General features: G+C 38.3%; 2 protein-coding genes across 2 annotated transcripts; one reads left to right on the forward strand and one right to left on the reverse strand.

Moving 5' to 3' along the window:
- The first annotated feature begins 1,459 nt into the window (after positions 1-1,459).
- On the forward strand, positions 1,460-12,082 carry LOC103695733 (WD repeat-containing protein 3). Its single transcript, XM_008777127.4, has 12 exons — positions 1,460-1,823; positions 1,900-2,115; positions 2,201-3,295; positions 5,030-5,152; positions 6,775-6,956; positions 7,046-7,277; positions 7,421-7,630; positions 8,868-8,996; positions 9,674-9,742; positions 10,678-10,800; positions 11,550-11,600; positions 11,701-12,082. The coding sequence occupies exons 1-12, from the start codon at positions 1,590-1,592 to the stop codon at positions 11,860-11,862; spliced, it is 2,826 nt and encodes a 941-aa protein (XP_008775349.2). The 5' UTR covers positions 1,460-1,589; the 3' UTR covers positions 11,863-12,082.
- Positions 12,083-13,272: 1,190 nt separating this feature from the next.
- Positions 13,273-16,345, reverse strand: LOC103695738 (receptor-like protein EIX2). Its single transcript, XM_008777133.2, has one exon. The coding sequence runs from the start codon at positions 16,343-16,345 to the stop codon at positions 13,385-13,387; it is 2,961 nt and encodes a 986-aa protein (XP_008775355.2). The 3' UTR covers positions 13,273-13,384.
- Between the last annotated feature and the right edge of the window lie 445 nt (positions 16,346-16,790).

A 16,790-nucleotide genomic window follows, 5' to 3' on the forward strand; every position in this document is an offset into this window, starting at 1 on the left:
TTACCCCAAGAAGTAAAGACTCTTTGATGATGGCCGATGCTTCCGTGTCCTTTTCTTTAAAGCATATGTTTTCTCTAGTTTGAAAGTAGTTATAGACCATATTGGATTTTGCGACAACCCAAGACTTCACCTAAAAGGACCAGCCAAAAGGTATAATTTGGATTTTTTGGCCTTCTACAAATATCCAGATTCTATCCAGTGCGTAGCCGATGTGGAACTAATTACACACCTGCATGGGTCCTCATATGCTCATTCCATGTAAACCCTGGTAACCTCATCAACCTAAGAATCTATCCATTCAAATCTAATTATAAGTATCACAAATCTAATCAAAAACATCGTGATTAACTCATTGTCAGCTCGTACGGGTCCATGCTATAGTATTCCTAATCGATATGGGCCATGACAAAGTTTGCTCTAATACTATTTGTCAAAACTTAAGACCTCACCCAAAAAGATTAATCACAAGGTGTTTTTGGTCTAGTTGGTCCCACATAAGTATTCAAAATCTACTCAGTGCATGGCTATAATGGAAATAATACAGGCCTCCATAGGTTCCCTCACACCAAATTTATCAAAGTAAGAGAGAGAAAGAGAGAGAGAGAGATGGATTTAGGATTTCTTATGCACTAGATTCATGCCCAACGACTATGATACTAATGTTGGACACAAGCCGCCATAGAGAGGGCCGGTGATGACAACAGCTTAATAATGATCTAGAGATCCAAGCAGACAACAAAGTTGAGAGGAGATCTCAAGGCCAATGGCAAATTACATGAGGAGTAGATAAATTGAACCATCTATACAGTAGCACTCTAAATTGAACCATCCATTGGGATGTATTTGATCATGTGACCAACTTGGCTAACAAACCCTACTTTATGTCGATAACTATCCCATTACAAATTGGCTAATAGTCTATGTAAAAATGAAGAAAATGGAATACAAATTAGATAAAATACAAAAATTCTTTGTTTCAAAAAAAATAGAAAGTTCACAAATTGACAACAAATTCGAGTTATTGATATCGGTGGTTGGCGGTGACTCTACATCGATTATTAATATCAGTATTTTCTAATCAATCAACTTAATGATTCAAATCAAGTTAACATTAATTTAAGTTTGTATCAAGTTCGATTCAAAGGTGATTACCGTTTAATTGATCGAAAGAATTGAGCTTTGAAAACCGTTAGCATATAAATAAACAAATAAATTATCACTTCATAAAATGTAGTAATTTAACACATCAATCAATTAAATTTAAGTTTAGCTCAAGCTTAATTCTAAGCGACTTTGGTCAAGTTAAGTTCTTTTTATCTTAATTTGAGTTTAATCCGAGTTGAGCTCCAGTTGGAGTCATGCTTCTCCGATCGATTGACAACCCTGCTAACGGTCCAGATATACCAAACCTAAAACCCATTAGACCGCACGATTCTGGTTACCGGCCCGGTCATTTGATCTTGGCCCGAAAAACCCCAAACCTTAAACCCTAACTCCCCAAGCTCCGCCGAAAGACGCCTCTCGTGCCTCCACTTTCGAACCCCTCCTCCTCCTCCTTCCACCGCCAGCCCCTGCGCCACCGTGCCGAGATGGTGAAGGCATATCTCCGCTACGAGCCGAGCCGAGCCTTCGGCGTAATCGTCTCCGTGGACGCCAATATCTGTTACGACCCCTCGGGCAAGCACCTCCTCGCCCCCGCCCTCGATAACGTCGGCCTCTGGAACCTCAAGCAGGGCCTCTGTTCCAAGACTTTCTCCCCCTCCACGCATTCCTCCCACTCCCTCGCCGTCACGTCTATCGCGTCCTCCCCTTCCTCTTCCTCGGTAAACACCAAATCCCTGTTAAAACCCCAAATCATTCTCTATTTCAATCAAATTCTCACCCTTTCTTGGGTGGCAGATAGCGAGCGGGCACGCCGATGGGAGCATAAGGCTGTGGGACTGTGAGAAGGGCACTTGCGAGGCCACCCTCAATGGCCACAAGTCGGCTGCCACCGCCCTCCGCTACAACCAACTCGGCTCGCTCCTCGCCTCCGGGAGCAAGGACTGCGACATCATTCTATGGGATGTTGTCGGTGAAGCTGGGGTTTTTCGCCTCCGGGGCCACCGGGATCAGGCACTTTCTTTTTCAAAATCTCTCCTTTTGATTGTTTGCAGCTTGTTCGTTGTTGGATTATGTGTTAAATTTGCTCCTTTTTTAGGTTACCGACCTTGCTTTCCTTGATGCCGGGAAGAAGCTGGTGAGCTGCTCGAAGGACAGGTTCATGAGGGTATGGGATCTTGAGATGCAGCACTGTATGCAGATAGTGAGCGGGCACCATAGTGAGATATGGTCTCTGGACATCGACCCAAAGGAGAGGTTTTTGGTTGCTGGGTCGGCGGACTCGGAGCTCCGGTTCTACCAGATAAAACACGATGCTGAGGAAATTGAGAATTCAAGCAAGTGGGAGGTTTTGAAGCAGTTTGGGGAGATTCAACGGCAGAGCAAGGATAGGGTGGCAACAGTGAGATTTAACCAGTCTGGGAGTCTTCTTGCATGCCAAGTGGCGGGGAAGACAGTAGAGATATACCGAGTTCTGGATGATGCTGAAGCAGCTCGAAAGGCCAAAAGGAGGGCTCACCGGAAGAAGGAAAAAATCTTGGCAAAAGCAACTGCAGAGGGGAGTGAGAATGGAATGGTGGTGGATCCTTTGTCAAACAAGGAATCCCAGCATCCAACAGTTGTGGTCTTTGATGTCTTTAAATTTCTACAAATTTTAAGGGCAAGCAAGAAAATTTGCTCCATTGCTTTCTGTCCGAATGCTCCAACTAAAGGTGGCCTTGCCGCTTTATCCTTGTCTCTGAACAATAACATTCTGGAGACTTACTTAGTTGATAGTAGTAAGGTCTCTAAATTGCATTCGATTGAGCTTCAAGGACATCGTTCTGATATTAGAAGTGTTACACTTAGCTCGGACAATGACCTTTTGATGTCTACCAGTCACAATGCTGTTAAGATATGGAATCCAAGCACTGGAGCCTGCCTTCGCACTATTGAATCTGGATATGGGTTGTGTAGTTCCTTTGTCCCTGGGAACCGCTATGCACTTGTTGGAACAAAGAGCGGAACTTTGGAAATTATTGATGTTGGTAGTGGTAGCCGCACTGAAGTGGTAGAAGCTCATGCTGGTTCTATAAGGTCGATTGTGCCTATTCCAGATGAAAATGGTTCCATCACTGGGCGTGGCTTTATCACAGGGAGTGCTGATCATGATGTCAAATTCTGGGAATATCAGCTCTTGCAGAGACCTGATGGTGTAAGGTTTCTTTCTTTTTACTGATGATCCTTCCTAAAATCTCAACTCCTTAGATTGGTGGCGCAATTCCAAATCAAATAATACTTGCATCACTACCTTTGATGGTAATGATAAGTCTTGTTGTTTTAAATTTTATTAGATTTTCCCATGATAATCAACATTTTAGATATCTTATAGACCATTAATAAATCACTTGAGAAGTACTCCAGTACTCAGTAGTTTATCACCTTAAAGTTAAAAATTAAATATTTCAGAAATCTTTCTTGGATTAGTTGTGCCTGGCTTTTTATTTTTCACATCTGTAGTTTGAGACTATTTTAACTTAATTTTATTTTGATATTTATTTCTTCAATTTTGATTTTTTTGTAAAGAACCTTATGGGAGGGTTTTCTCCAAACATTTTGATGGAAGGTCCTTTAAGATCTGCTAGGTTCTCCACTTATATTAGATGGTGTTTGTTGCTGGTTCTTTTTAGTTCTAGTAAACACTTATGAAGGATTATCCCATCTCACCTGCCAATTTTCTTATGTAGCTAATTTTATGGGGCAGATGCTTAGTAAGTCTGACAAGTGTGTGTTATTTGTGGATTCTTTCTGGCTCATTAGATGTTTTCACAATGTATCAATTATTTTTATCATCTAATCACTTCTTTGCTTCTTTATGGTTGAAAATTATTATTTTTTGATTGGCCGTGAGTGCAATTTGCATAGGCGATGGTCAAGTGGAGGTGAGGACAACGTATTGTGTATATCTTATATTCCACTGCTCAAGTGCTATTGTAGAATCTAAAAGTAGAGTCCATTTGTCAAGTATTACATTGGAGAAGGAACCTCTTGAAGGATGACAGTTGTGGAAGCTCTTCTTTTGAGTCTGCCATTGTCTATCTCTAAATTTTGCTGTCATAGTTAGACCATGGGCACAGTCGGAAGGAAGACCAGTTTCTGGGCTATCCACCTTATAAATAAGCAGCAGATTATGATGCAACTCGTGGAAAAGGAACTTAAAACTTTCTATATGTATGTATATGTATATATGCACATATGTACGTGCATACATACATATGTGTGTATGTCTGTGTGTATAGATAAATAGATAGATCGATTGATAGATAGAGATATAGTTATATAAGAAACACCTAAAGGCAGCTCGCGGAAGATTAATAAAATTTAGGGAGCCAGCTTGTACTAGTGCATTTCTGGTGTATTAGGCCCAAGGCCACTGCAGAAGAATGCAGCTCCTTTAGGGAAGTGGCTAGCGGAAATTTGGTGATATTTCCAAGCTTTAAATGATTTTATTAAATAGAAACAGGAAAGGGCATAAATGAAATTCCTTCTTAAACTACCATCTGCCATATAGCATGTGCAAGCCTAAATTTTGTATCATTATATGAGTCTTGGAATTTGGACTTATATAATTTGCAATCATATATTGATCTTACAGTGAGTTCTGTTAACGATCTATTGGGTAATGAGTTCTATCTGAACCTGATGGTAGATATGAACTTCTTTCCTTTGGTGACTTCAAGTTTTATTGGTTATTCAGAGCATGGCATTAACGATTGTATGCTGGGCAGAGGCATTATATTCTCTTCTTAATTACTTTGCATGTATTGGGTAAACATTAATATAATTTTCTGCAGGTTGGCACATTACAGATCTCTAATTTGCTTATATGAATGAAGTCGTTATTTTGAAACCCTTGAATTCATTTAAGTTAGATTGTCAATCTTTGCAGGACTCTAAACAGCTGAGTGTGACAAATGTGAGAACGTTGAAAATGAATGATGATGTTCTTGCGGTCTCAATAAGTCCAAATGCTAAATACATCGCCGTTTCTCTATTGGATTGCACAGTGAAGGTTATATATTATCATGATTAATTTCTTTCTTATATCTGTTCTTTATAAAATTCTAGCAAGTCTTTTTTTATTTAAGAATCCCACAAGTTACCAAATTGTCATACTAGGAATCCATTTTTTCTCATTTCCTATATTCTAGTTTCTGCATCATTGCATATCATCTAAATTGAAATCTCTGGAAGATTCTTAACTCGAAAACATCTAAAAGGACTGATATATTTCTGGGGGCTTTAGATGTGCTATTTATTCAGTAAAACAAATGATTTTACATTTTGGCAAAGCATACTCTATACCTTTGGTTGGTTAGCTACAGATGGTGGATGCAGTCGGAGTGGAAGGTATTTGGTTAAATCTGGTGCAGTTTAAGTCTCAAGAAGTTCTATTAGAGACTGACATCAGTGATTATCATGGTGTTTTGGCTTCATAAGTCTAAGTCTAATACATGATATTTGCAAAACAATTATTTGCAAGACATTTTTGGATGTTCGGTTACTAGACCTAATGACGACTAAGTGGAACAACAAGTTTACATAAAAAATAGCTAAATCCTGATGCTATTTGTGGATGACATGGCATTTGAGAGTTGGAGTTATGCACTTTGCTTCACTTTGTTCAATATGGTATCATATCTTGAATTCTTCTGAACAATGTTGCAGGAATGACTTATTTGGATCCTTTTCCCATAAGTTTCTAATTCTGTCATGTGGAAGTTGCACTTCGTGTTTAATTGCATATCCTGATTAAGTCCTCCACTCTAGACTTAATCCCATAAAACTTGAATTATGGTATCTGCATGCGGAACACGTGTAAGAGTAGGAAAATGGACTCTATAAAAATAATTAGGGTGAGGAAGCACCTGGGAACTCATTGAACTATATTGAAAATATTAAGACAGTAGAACTTAGAATTTTTGTATTGCTTTTGTAGAGAAATACATTACCTAGTTATTCAAAAAAAAACGTTATCCCAACAGACAGTGTGTTAATTGTTGAAGTTAAATAGATTAAAATAGTTACAACGTTAAAAGATAAAAAAATTAATGTGTTGGAGATGGTATGAAGAGAATGCAGGACTGAGAGTGAGATGCAAGAGAGATTCGAAAATGGGTGTAGCATCGTATTTAGAAGATTCCATCTACGAAAAGTTGCATTGCACGTAGTTCATTTTTGTAAATTACTTATGAAATTTTGATTTCACTTTAGTTTCATTGTCTGGATTTGGGGTTTACCCTTTGTTCTTAGTCCTGCAAGTCTTCCAATTCATTATTTTCTCCCTTCCTCTGTTCTCACCCCAAAGCCTTTCTGAACAATACTTTTAGATGTGTGTTGATAATGCAGCATCTCTCTTTAGAATCCTTCAGAGGTTAATTGACTCTTATTTAATGAGTCTCTTTAAACCAGGAATTGAAGTTGCGTGTGCTATTGGCATGCTGGCCTTTTGTTTTCTGCTTTTAACAGATGGAGACTTTTGCCTTTTATCTTTTTAATTATATAGAAATGTGAAAGCGATTTATGCTTTTGATATTTTAGTGGCTCAACTACTAGTTGTAGGATTTCAAATCGACTAATGCATTTTTCTGAATAAATTTCTTTTGCGTGTCCATCTGATACAATGTTCAACAGGTCTTCTTTATGGACTCCTTGAAGTTTTTCCTTTCCCTTTATGGCCACAAGCTGCCTGTGCTCTGTATGGATATTTCATCAGATGGAGATCTTATAGTTAGTGGTTCTGCAGACAAAAATTTGAAGATTTGGGGTTTGGATTTTGGTGACTGCCATAAATCCATTTTTGCTCATGCTGACAGGTGGCTTGACATGTACATCTAAGAGTTGCTTTTTGTTATCAAAGATAATGCAGAACTGAATTGTAATTCTGCCTGTTTTTCTAATGCAGTGTCATGGATGTGAAGTTTGTGCGAAATACTCATTATATGTTTAGTGTGGGGAAAGATCGCCTTGTCAAATATTGGGATGCTGATAAATTTGAGTTACTGTTAACTCTCGAGGGGCATCATGCTGAAGTTTGGTGCCTTGCAGTTAGTAATCGTGGTGATTTCATCATCACAGGATCTCATGATCGTTCCATTCGCCGCTGGGATCGTACTGAAGAACCATTTTTCATTGAGGTGTTGTTTATTTTCTGCTTCTTTTTTTTTTGTTGTTGTGTGTGTATGTGTGTTATATCGGAGATGAAGAGATGAGGCCCTTTACAGATAATTATTATTATTGGACTAATGTAAGTTCTGTTGGAAAACTTACCAAAGTGCAGGAAGAAAGGGAGAAAAGGTTGGAGGAGATGTTTGAGTCTGACTTGGACAGTTTAAATGAAAATAGGTATGCACCAAAAGAATTGATTCCAGAGGAGGGATCTGTTGGTGTGCCAGGAAAGAAGACTCAAGAAACTCTCACTGCAACTGACATGATTATTGATGCCTTAGACACAGCTGAGGAAGAAATAAAACGAATCGATCAACATAAGGTACAATTTGTATACCTTGCTGTGCATTTATAATTCTGAACTTGGCTGTTGTTGTTTATCTTCTAGTTAACAAGGACATAATTTGTGCCACCTGTGGTGTAGGTTTGAAATATTCTGAAAATATAGATATGATGGGCAAAATCATCAGGTTCTCAACATAAAGTGAAATTTAGCAGACCAACTATTTCTATAGGGCAAAGGAGGTGCAAACCAATCTACAGAATTTAAAATAAATTGCAGTCATTGAAGAGGGAAAAGAAATTAAAAGCAATTTTGTTATCTTTCAAATGAAATGTATGATCTGTCTTAGGCGGGGGCATACGTGAAGTATCATGAACGCCATCAACTGTCTCATTTCTTAATCCAAATATTATACATTGAGGGGGAGAACCCCTATTCTTTAAATATTTGTTCCTATGTCAAAAAGAAAATCCAAGCATTGAGGTGGAGTATGTCAATTGCCACATAACCCATTCATTTAGACGAACAATAAATCTCTTTTGCTCTTAGTTATTTTGGGAATCTAGTGACTTTCCATATGTTTTAAATGGTGTTATTTATAGTGTTGTAGAATTAATTGAAAGTTGGCATAAAGGATGAACAGCAATATTATTAAGTTAAAGCATGTTTATTAGTTTATTCATTTAAAATGATTTCTTGTTGCTTATATGTCATTAACAATCAACATATGGGGAAGAGTGGTTTCATTCTCAAGTTTAATTCTGTGAAGCTTAAGATAATTAAGAGTGTTTAGATGTTCAGAGAGAGATGGGTAAGGTGTACTCGTGACTTAGGTACCTAAATTTTGGTCAATTAATTTTGTAATGGTCTCGTATAATTTGAGTTTTGTTGCCCCTCCAATGTATGGTAATCAAAAAATAGATTGTTGTAAGAGGGGAAGATGGTGGTTGAAAGTCTAAATTGAGAGAGTTTACCTGGTTACTCATTCTTAACATGCTCGCAACGCCACCTTTTTGAAAACAAACTTGCTAACATGATATACAAACATTTTTGTATTTATATTCATAAAATGCTATGCTCTCATGTACTTATATTATAGTCAAGTAACAATACCACTTCATCACAGAAGATTAAAATTTCTTTTTGGATTCTCTATACCTGAACTGGCATACATCAGATTTTGTTAGATATGCAGTCGGTCTATAATGCATCCACCCGAATACAAGAGAATTTTAATTGAGATTCTTGGCAATGTTTTGCTCTTTGAAATTTTAAGGAGGACAAGAGAGATGGAAAAGGAGGTGAATTCGAACCAAATATTATGATGCGCGGGCTTTCACCATCTGATTATGTACTCCATGCACTTTCCAATGTTAACACCAATGACCTGGAGCAGACCCTGCTGGTATGTTTATGATTTATTTGTTCACTGCATTTTTTCTTGCACTATATACCATGTAGCTGGTTCACAAGCTGTTGATTAAACAGGCTTTGCTTATAAGCTTGCTTTCATGTTTATCATATCTTGTTTATAGTAGTGTGTCTTTTCAACCATTTTTTTAAATTAAGAATCCTGTTTGGTATTGTCATTTCTCTAGCAAAAAAAATGATAAGGTTTGACTGGAGTCTTTACATCAGAATGTCTGTCCTGTTAGAACATTCTACCACTGTTACCAGGAAAACTTTCTTTGAGTCCGAACTCCATATACGTTTTTTTCTAGAGCTAAAATTTATGTGGGTATGTAAAACACATACGTTTATGTTTTTATATGCCAGTTAATTAAAGCAGATAATGACATCAAAGAAGTATCAATTTGAATGGGATGAATATAATCTGTGTGATAGCTTCTGCAATAACCTTTGTGTGATCAAATCATAGAATAACTATTTGCATGCTAGATTATATTTCTGCTGTTGGAGAAAAATTTCGGTTGTATGTTTGCAGATATTGTTTCTCAATCTTTCCTTTCATCTCTTTAGCCTCATGGAAGCATTTTATTATTGTGATGGCTTCTTTACTTGCTGATTTGTCATTGAGACTTGATGGTACATTCAATTCACTGCGAGCATTTTCTTTTGCAGTCATTGTCATTCTCAGATGCTTTGAAGCTTATGTCTTACTTGAAGGAATGGGCCCTTATTCCTGACAAGGTAATGCCCATGTTTTGTGCTGTGTTATTGGGCTTGCAGTCTATCTGATTTTCTTTATTTTTCCCTCTGTTTCTAGAACACTCCAGTGATCTTTCCCTGTTTTATATATTCTGATTCTATGAATGCTTGTCTGAATCTAGTTGTCACACTACAATATATGCATTAAACCCATCAAGCAGCTTTGCCATCTCGATGAATAAAGATTGAAAGTAATCAGAGGCTCCCCCTCATCCCCTCCTGATTAATAAGCTTGGAGGTGATGTTCCATGTCAGATTTGTTACATAATCATTCCCTGGAAATTGAATGAAGAATAAGCAAGATCTATCAGTCCACCTTGCTGGTCAATGAACCCATAAAATGTCAAGATATGTCACTCGTACCGATTTTATGGCCCAAATGCCCCCAGCTACAGCCTCTCCTTTCATATCCTAAATTATGAAACTGCCATCAAAGTTATTTCTATGGTTACCCCAAAAGTTCTGTACAGGTCCATTACTCAGCCCTCATGATTAAAGTGAACTAAACTTGATGACAACTAGCATGCATATGTGACTACATGGACCTGCCTGTTTACCCACCCCTACTATGTCCGTGTAGCAGTCTTGGGAAATTATGTCTTTTGTCCCTAATGTTGGTAAAATGTCAACTTTCGAAGATGTTTAAGGTGTGGTACTTCTCCTTTATGAGAAATTGCAATTTTTGAAAATTATTAGGCAGGTTTCATCTCTAGGAAGGTTTCAGACGATGTATATATGAGTTATATAATTCACTAGTGATTGATTAAATGAAATTACATTGATCAAGCTTTCTCGAAAAAAGAAATTGCATGGATTAAGGGTTTGTCTATAAATATGCTAATTGTAAATTAGATTTTGCTTTCTGATCTATACAATGTCGCTTCACCATAGACTTACCTAGTTATATCTGCTTGCAGGTTGAACTTGTTTGTAGGGTTACTACGGTGCTGCTGCAAACACATCATAATCAGTTAACTACTACTACATCTGCCAGACCCATGTTGACAGCACTCAAGGATATTCTTCATGGAAGAGTCAAGGTAATTTGAAAAATTTAATATTGTCAACCTAATTGCATGATGATTATGAGTATATTACTTCAAATGTAATTGAATTTGGCCCTGCATATCCAGAAGTGAGTGAAGACATTTGAGAGAAAAAAATTAAAATGATTTAAAATTCAAATTTAAATCAGCAGAGCTAGAAGAAGGGTCTAATAGGAAGAATAATGCTTTGCTGTTTAATTGGAGTCCAGTGGATTTTATTTGCACTCTTTTCTGTTATCCTACCTGTCCTTTGATTTTTGATTCTTCTGATGGAATTATTTGTCCGAGAGAGTGCCTGTGCTGCTTTCGCATAAGTCTTCTGGGCACTTCAGTCTTTGTAATGATCTTATTATTAAGAATGTGTTCTTAACTGGATACTCCATCTTATCTCACAGGTGTCTGACTACTGCTTTCGATTGGTTTTGTTTGTTAAATGGAGCTGTTATCATGACTCTCTAACAATGACCATCATTTTCATGATATGAACTCCTGCCATGTCCAACCTATTTTCCTACGGAAAACCTTATAAACTTATCTACAATAAAGCATAACTAGGCTAGAGTGATACCGCACAGATGGCTGCTGGTTTTTTTCTTTTGTTTTTTATTTTTCTAGAAATACTAAGTTGTTGCTGGCGGAGTGAGTGATAGCATGGCTAACAAATCTGAAGTCAAGTTGATAGAATATCAGAGAAAAAGGTATAATATCAAATAAGAATATAATGTTTCATTTTGATTTTTCAGGAATGCAAAGACACGATTGGTTTCAATCTTGCTGCAATGGATCATCTCAAGGTGAATACTCCTTTGACTGCTCATTAACAGCACTTACAGACTTCTATCTTTGAACACAAAAACCAGTGAACCTAAATGAGATTTTCGCATGGTCATATAGGAACTAATGTCGATGAAATCTGATGCCCCCTTCCAAGATGCCAAGGCAAAGCTTATGGAAATCCGAATGCAGCTGTCCAAGCGTCAAGATAGGTCCGAGAGCAAGGAGAAAAGAAGGAAGAAAAAGCAAAAGCCATCCGGTGAGACACGGTTGGGGGCGTGATCCATTCAAGATTCTTGTAACACCACCTCTTCTCATGCATAATTATGTATTATGTTAGCATATTCCATTTGCTCAAAGGAATGGGCAGATAAAATTTTGACATATCTATGTAAGTGTAGCTATTGATGCTAATTCTTTGGTCACGCAAAAAATCACCACCATTGTTCGAAACTAATACCCATGTGGTTCTAGTGATTGTTGTAATGTGAAAATTAATGCATATCAACAATCCCATGAAAACAATCAGGACAATCACGAGACATCAAGTCTTGACACCTGAAAACAACTATTTCCAGTATAAGTAGAAATAACCTCTTCAGAAGATTATCTAATTGGTTGCTTTTATTCATAGTACTCTTATTACCTCTTTTGATTGTACATGGCACCTTGGATGGTATAGTTGTAATTGATAAAAAACAATATATTAAAGCAAGAGGTGACAAAGAATATTTCTTCAAAATAATGTAGTTCTTAAATTTGAGGCCACTATTTGGAAATGCACATCTCAACCCACTCCTCCCTAACTGCCTCTCTTTTTAGATTTTCCCTATTCCTGTGTATTTCATAGGCCTCTGTTTCATCTATAGCATGGATTTTTTTGTATGATTTTGTGTCTCTGTCTTTGTTTCATCTATTGAAACTATGAATGTCCAAGTTTTGACTTTGAAACTTTAACCCCAAAAGTAAAACTTCTTTTCCCAGATTTGATATGATCTGACTCACAATCCTTAAGCTAATAAACCTATGTTGTCTGATATATGCTTATGTAGTGCCACTCGAGTAATAGGTTATGTTTTATATAGTCACATAATCCAAGAACTAGGATTTCATGCGCCACTTTTGGTGGATGGTTTCATCTCATCAGTAACCTTATCCAGCATTCATTTAAAAAACCTGATAAAATTTGCTCTTCCATTTGTTGAATTTAATCTGTAGTCGATCGCATAAATATCGACCTCCGTGATTAGACTAGAACTAAGATAAACTAGACTTGCAAGCAGATCATGGTTGATTAACTACTTGTATGATAAGGATGATCCTTTCCATATAATTTATGATGTATATGTGAAATATCCATCCTTTCAAATGTTGCTTATCATGGGTGTAAGGTTCACCCCTCTCTTTAAAAAAAATCTGGATATCACTGAAATTAACATATTTAAAACATCAACACAAGGTGAAATGAAAAGAAAGTTGCTACGCTTATCAGTGATATGCCACATGCAGATTCACGAAGCACTTCATTTATACATAATTTTTACTACACCTGTGACTACGAAGTAATGGAAATAAAGGAAGTGTCAAGTTTCTCTCATACATAGTCTGCTACACCTGGGACAGCCAAGTAATGGAAACAGATGAAATGAGGATAAGATTCCTGTCTTTTAGTTTCACACACACACACACACACACACACACACACACACAAAAAGCACCTCATAAGGTTTACAGATAAAGGTAAAAGCACAAGGTCTGAAACCATGTGAAGAGCTCTTATTCGCTGTACTCATATATCAGCTCATCACATCCTCCCTCCAAACAAGCTTCTCTTCAATTTGGTCATGTTCCTGGCAAAAGCCACATAAATGGTGTCATATAGACCATCCACGAATCGAAAATAAGTGATTCTCCACAATCTATTGAGCACCAACACACCAAAGACTGTCCAAAATCCAGCAGCAAAACCGGTTCCGGCACCCAGAGAAAACCACAAAATTCCATTTTCACCTTCATCATCAGCAAAAGATTTTGGACCTTGACCTTTATCATCCACAGGGCAATTTACAGTCAGAGGGAACCCAGAGAGGTCATGATTTCCAGCAAAAACTGACGGATCGTTGAATGTCTGCAGCTGTCCACCAGAGGGAACTCTTCCAGACAGATTGTTATATGACACGTTCAGGTTGCTCAAAAAGTTTAGACTAGACAAACCTGATGGAATAGGACCTGAAAGCTCATTTCTTGATAAATCCAACGATTCCAAGGATCGCAGTTCGCCGATCCTCTCGGGGATCTCTCCAGCAAGACTATTTCCAGATAGATTTAGATTTCGCAGCCCGGCAAGATCCATTAATTCCTCTGGTATCTGTCCTGATAAATTGTTGTCTGAGAGATCCATGGATGTCAACAGTGAAAGCAGCTTCCCATAATCAAGATCTCTTCCCTTCATCACCACTTGCATGACTACCATTGGGGTCCTCCAAAAATTGACATAAGACTCGCCAGCCCTTCGTCGGACAACCTTCATTGCAGTGAAATTCTTAAAGCTTGCTGGTATAATTCCAGACAATCGATTGTTCGACAGGTCGAGGAAATGCAGAAAACTAAGTTGAGATAGCTGCAGGGGTATGTCTCCAGTGAACATATTTGATCGCAAGCTCAGGATCAACAGACGTGACAGGCTTTCACCAATCCAAGTTGGTAGGCTTCCAGTTAATTTATTTTGTTCAAGATTCAAGAGAACCAATTCCTTGCAACCCTTCAAGACTGGGAGTTCTCCACCCAGACTGTTATTGGTCAAGTCCAACACATTTAGCAACGGTAGTGAGCCAATGGAGCCTGGAATAACTCCAGATAAGTTGTTGTTGGCTAAGCTCAGAAATTGCATTCTGACCAAATTCTCCCAACAATCTGGGATCTCTCCAGATAGTTGATTACTTGACAGCACCAGAAATCTCAGAGATCTCATATTACACAGAGAGTAGGCGATGCCACCATGCAAGTTGTTTGCAGAGAGAGAAAGAAAGGTCAAATAAGGTAATGCATTGCCCATGGCCGGAGGAATTGTTCCTGAAAGTGAGTTATTTGATAAATCCAGACCGATAAGGTTTGAAGAGAAGATAGGTATTGGACCCTCCAAGTGGTTGGAACTTAGATCAAGAGTTACAGGTCCATACTTGCCAACTTTCAATATTCTGGGCATCTTGCCGCTAATTTTATTCAGTGATAGCTCTGCAACATTCAAATAAGAAAGCACTTCCCAAAACCAGTCTGGCATGGTACCTGATAGTCCAGTGTTCGTCATACCGAGGATAAAAGCATTCACCTGTGTTCGGATCCACGCCGGAAACCGTGGACCAAGTCGGCAAGAAGACAAGTGAATCACCTCAAGTTGGAATGGTGGAATCCAGTCAGAGCTCACATGTAGAGCTAAGGAACTTTCAGTCAGCTCGAGATAGTTCAGACTCGTAAGATTAGTGAAATGTGCTTCAGACATGACAGTTTTCAGAGGATTGAAGCTAAGATCCAAATACTCTAGCTTTGAGAGTTGCCCGATGCTTTCAGAAACTGTTCCATTGAATCCATTTTTTGTGAGTTGAAGGTTTTCTAACGATGACATTCTTCCTATAGATGCAGGAATGGGACCATAAAGGTTATTAGAGGAGAGATCAAGAGTTTTGAGATTCTTAAGGTTCCCTAACCAATCTGGTAAAGGCTCCAAAAATCCATTGGCTTCTAAAGCCAATTCCTCCAGGCCATTTCTAATACAACCATTAAGGACTTCCCCAAACTCAGCCAGGTTATCGCTAGATAATGAAGCAGACAGGTATAATGTATGCAAATTGCAGAGTCTACCAAGTGATCTAGGCATTCGCCCCACAAAGTAAACATTGTAAGACAGGTCAAGGTACTCGAGAGAGGTCAGATTCCCGATAGCAGCTGAGACAGCACCCCTAAATTCGCTTGCTCGGAGATCAAGATGTTTAAGGCTTCTTATGTGAAACAAATAATCTGGTATTCTGCTAGAATTGAAAGTGTTATCAGAAAGATCAAGAACAGAGAGAGTAGTGAAGTTGGTTCGAGGAAGAGTTTGTGGAAGGTTACGCAATTGACATGAAGACAAATGTATCTCAGTAATAGAGGGGAGCATGTTGAGCACTAGCAACCAGTTGGTCACGCTGATTAGGTTCACACCACCCATATTAAGGTATCTCAAAGAAGAGAGACTGGAAATCCATTGAACATCATCAGCATAGAGTGCCGGAGTGAGGGAATACAAGTCAAGGTGGCGAAGGCTAGAGAGATTTCCAAGCTCAGGTGGTATGATCCCTGTGAAACCGGCTCGAGAGAAGTTTATGTATGTTAACTCCTTTAATGAACTGATGAATTTAGGAATGGAGGCTCCTACAAAATAATTGAGGCTGAGGTCCAAGTAGCTCAAGTGTTCAAGGCCAAGCAAGGATGGATTGATCTCACCACCGAGAGAGCCGCTGTAGTCCGGCGAGCCGTCGTAGTTGAGAGGCTGTGGATTATGGAGGTCTAACTGGATGACATGACCCGTCGTGTTGCTGCAGTGTACTCCTCTCCATTGGCAGCAGTCATCGCCGACCCATGAAGCAAGCTTCTTGGTAGGATCTCTAATATTGGCTTTGAAGCCAAGAAGGGCATTTCGCTCTTGCTGCAAGCAACGGGCAGTTGAAATTAACGGTTGGGTGCAGAGAAGAAAAAGCAGTAGTGCAGCATGAAGAGACAGGGAAGCCATGCTATTAGGAGTTCTCTCACAGTAAATCTGTTGCATTTTAATGAGGTTTCAGTTCATACATTGAAGAATGAAACAGAAGAAATGTTGTTCTTGTGTCCATCTATTGCAGTGTTTTACTAGGAAAGTATGATGCAGGATGAAAGCTAAGTTAGGACCTGGCCAAAGTCAAGTTGTGGCAGTTATATTTCACACGTAACCATATCGACATATTAAGATAAAAAAGATGTTTTTCATAATCACTTACAGTTAAATGCATTATAAGAACCCTAGTCTTTGGCAGAAATGCAGGGGATAAAGGTTTTACAAAGCTGGGAAGATAAATAGATGGCACACATTTGATAGTAGGTGTGTGTGGAAAAGTATCACCTGTACATGGGGGACCAGATTGATGATAGGATATTAAGAAAGTAAAACTAAGATATTTGATTATGGGGATTTGATTCTA

The sequence above is a fragment of the Phoenix dactylifera genome, chromosome 2, assembly GCF_009389715.1.
Source record: "Phoenix dactylifera cultivar Barhee BC4 chromosome 2, palm_55x_up_171113_PBpolish2nd_filt_p, whole genome shotgun sequence".
NCBI lineage: Eukaryota > Viridiplantae > Streptophyta > Magnoliopsida > Arecales > Arecaceae > Phoenix > Phoenix dactylifera.

Bases quoted from the DNA above. Each gene is read 5' to 3' on its own strand.
- LOC103695733 (XM_008777127.4), top strand. From the start codon at position 1,590: ATGGTGAAGGCATATCTCCGCTACGAGCCGAGCCGAGCCTTCGGCGTA. The intron at 6,957-7,045 runs GTGGCTTGACAT...TTTCTAATGCAG, and splicing joins ATTTTTGCTCATGCTGACAG to TGTCATGGATGTGAAGTTTG. The intron at 7,631-8,867 runs GTACAATTTGTA...TGAAATTTTAAG, and splicing joins AACGAATCGATCAACATAAG to GAGGACAAGAGAGATGGAAA.
- LOC103695738 (XM_008777133.2), bottom strand. From the start codon at position 16,345: ATGGCTTCCCTGTCTCTTCATGCTGCACTACTGCTTTTTCTTCTCTGC.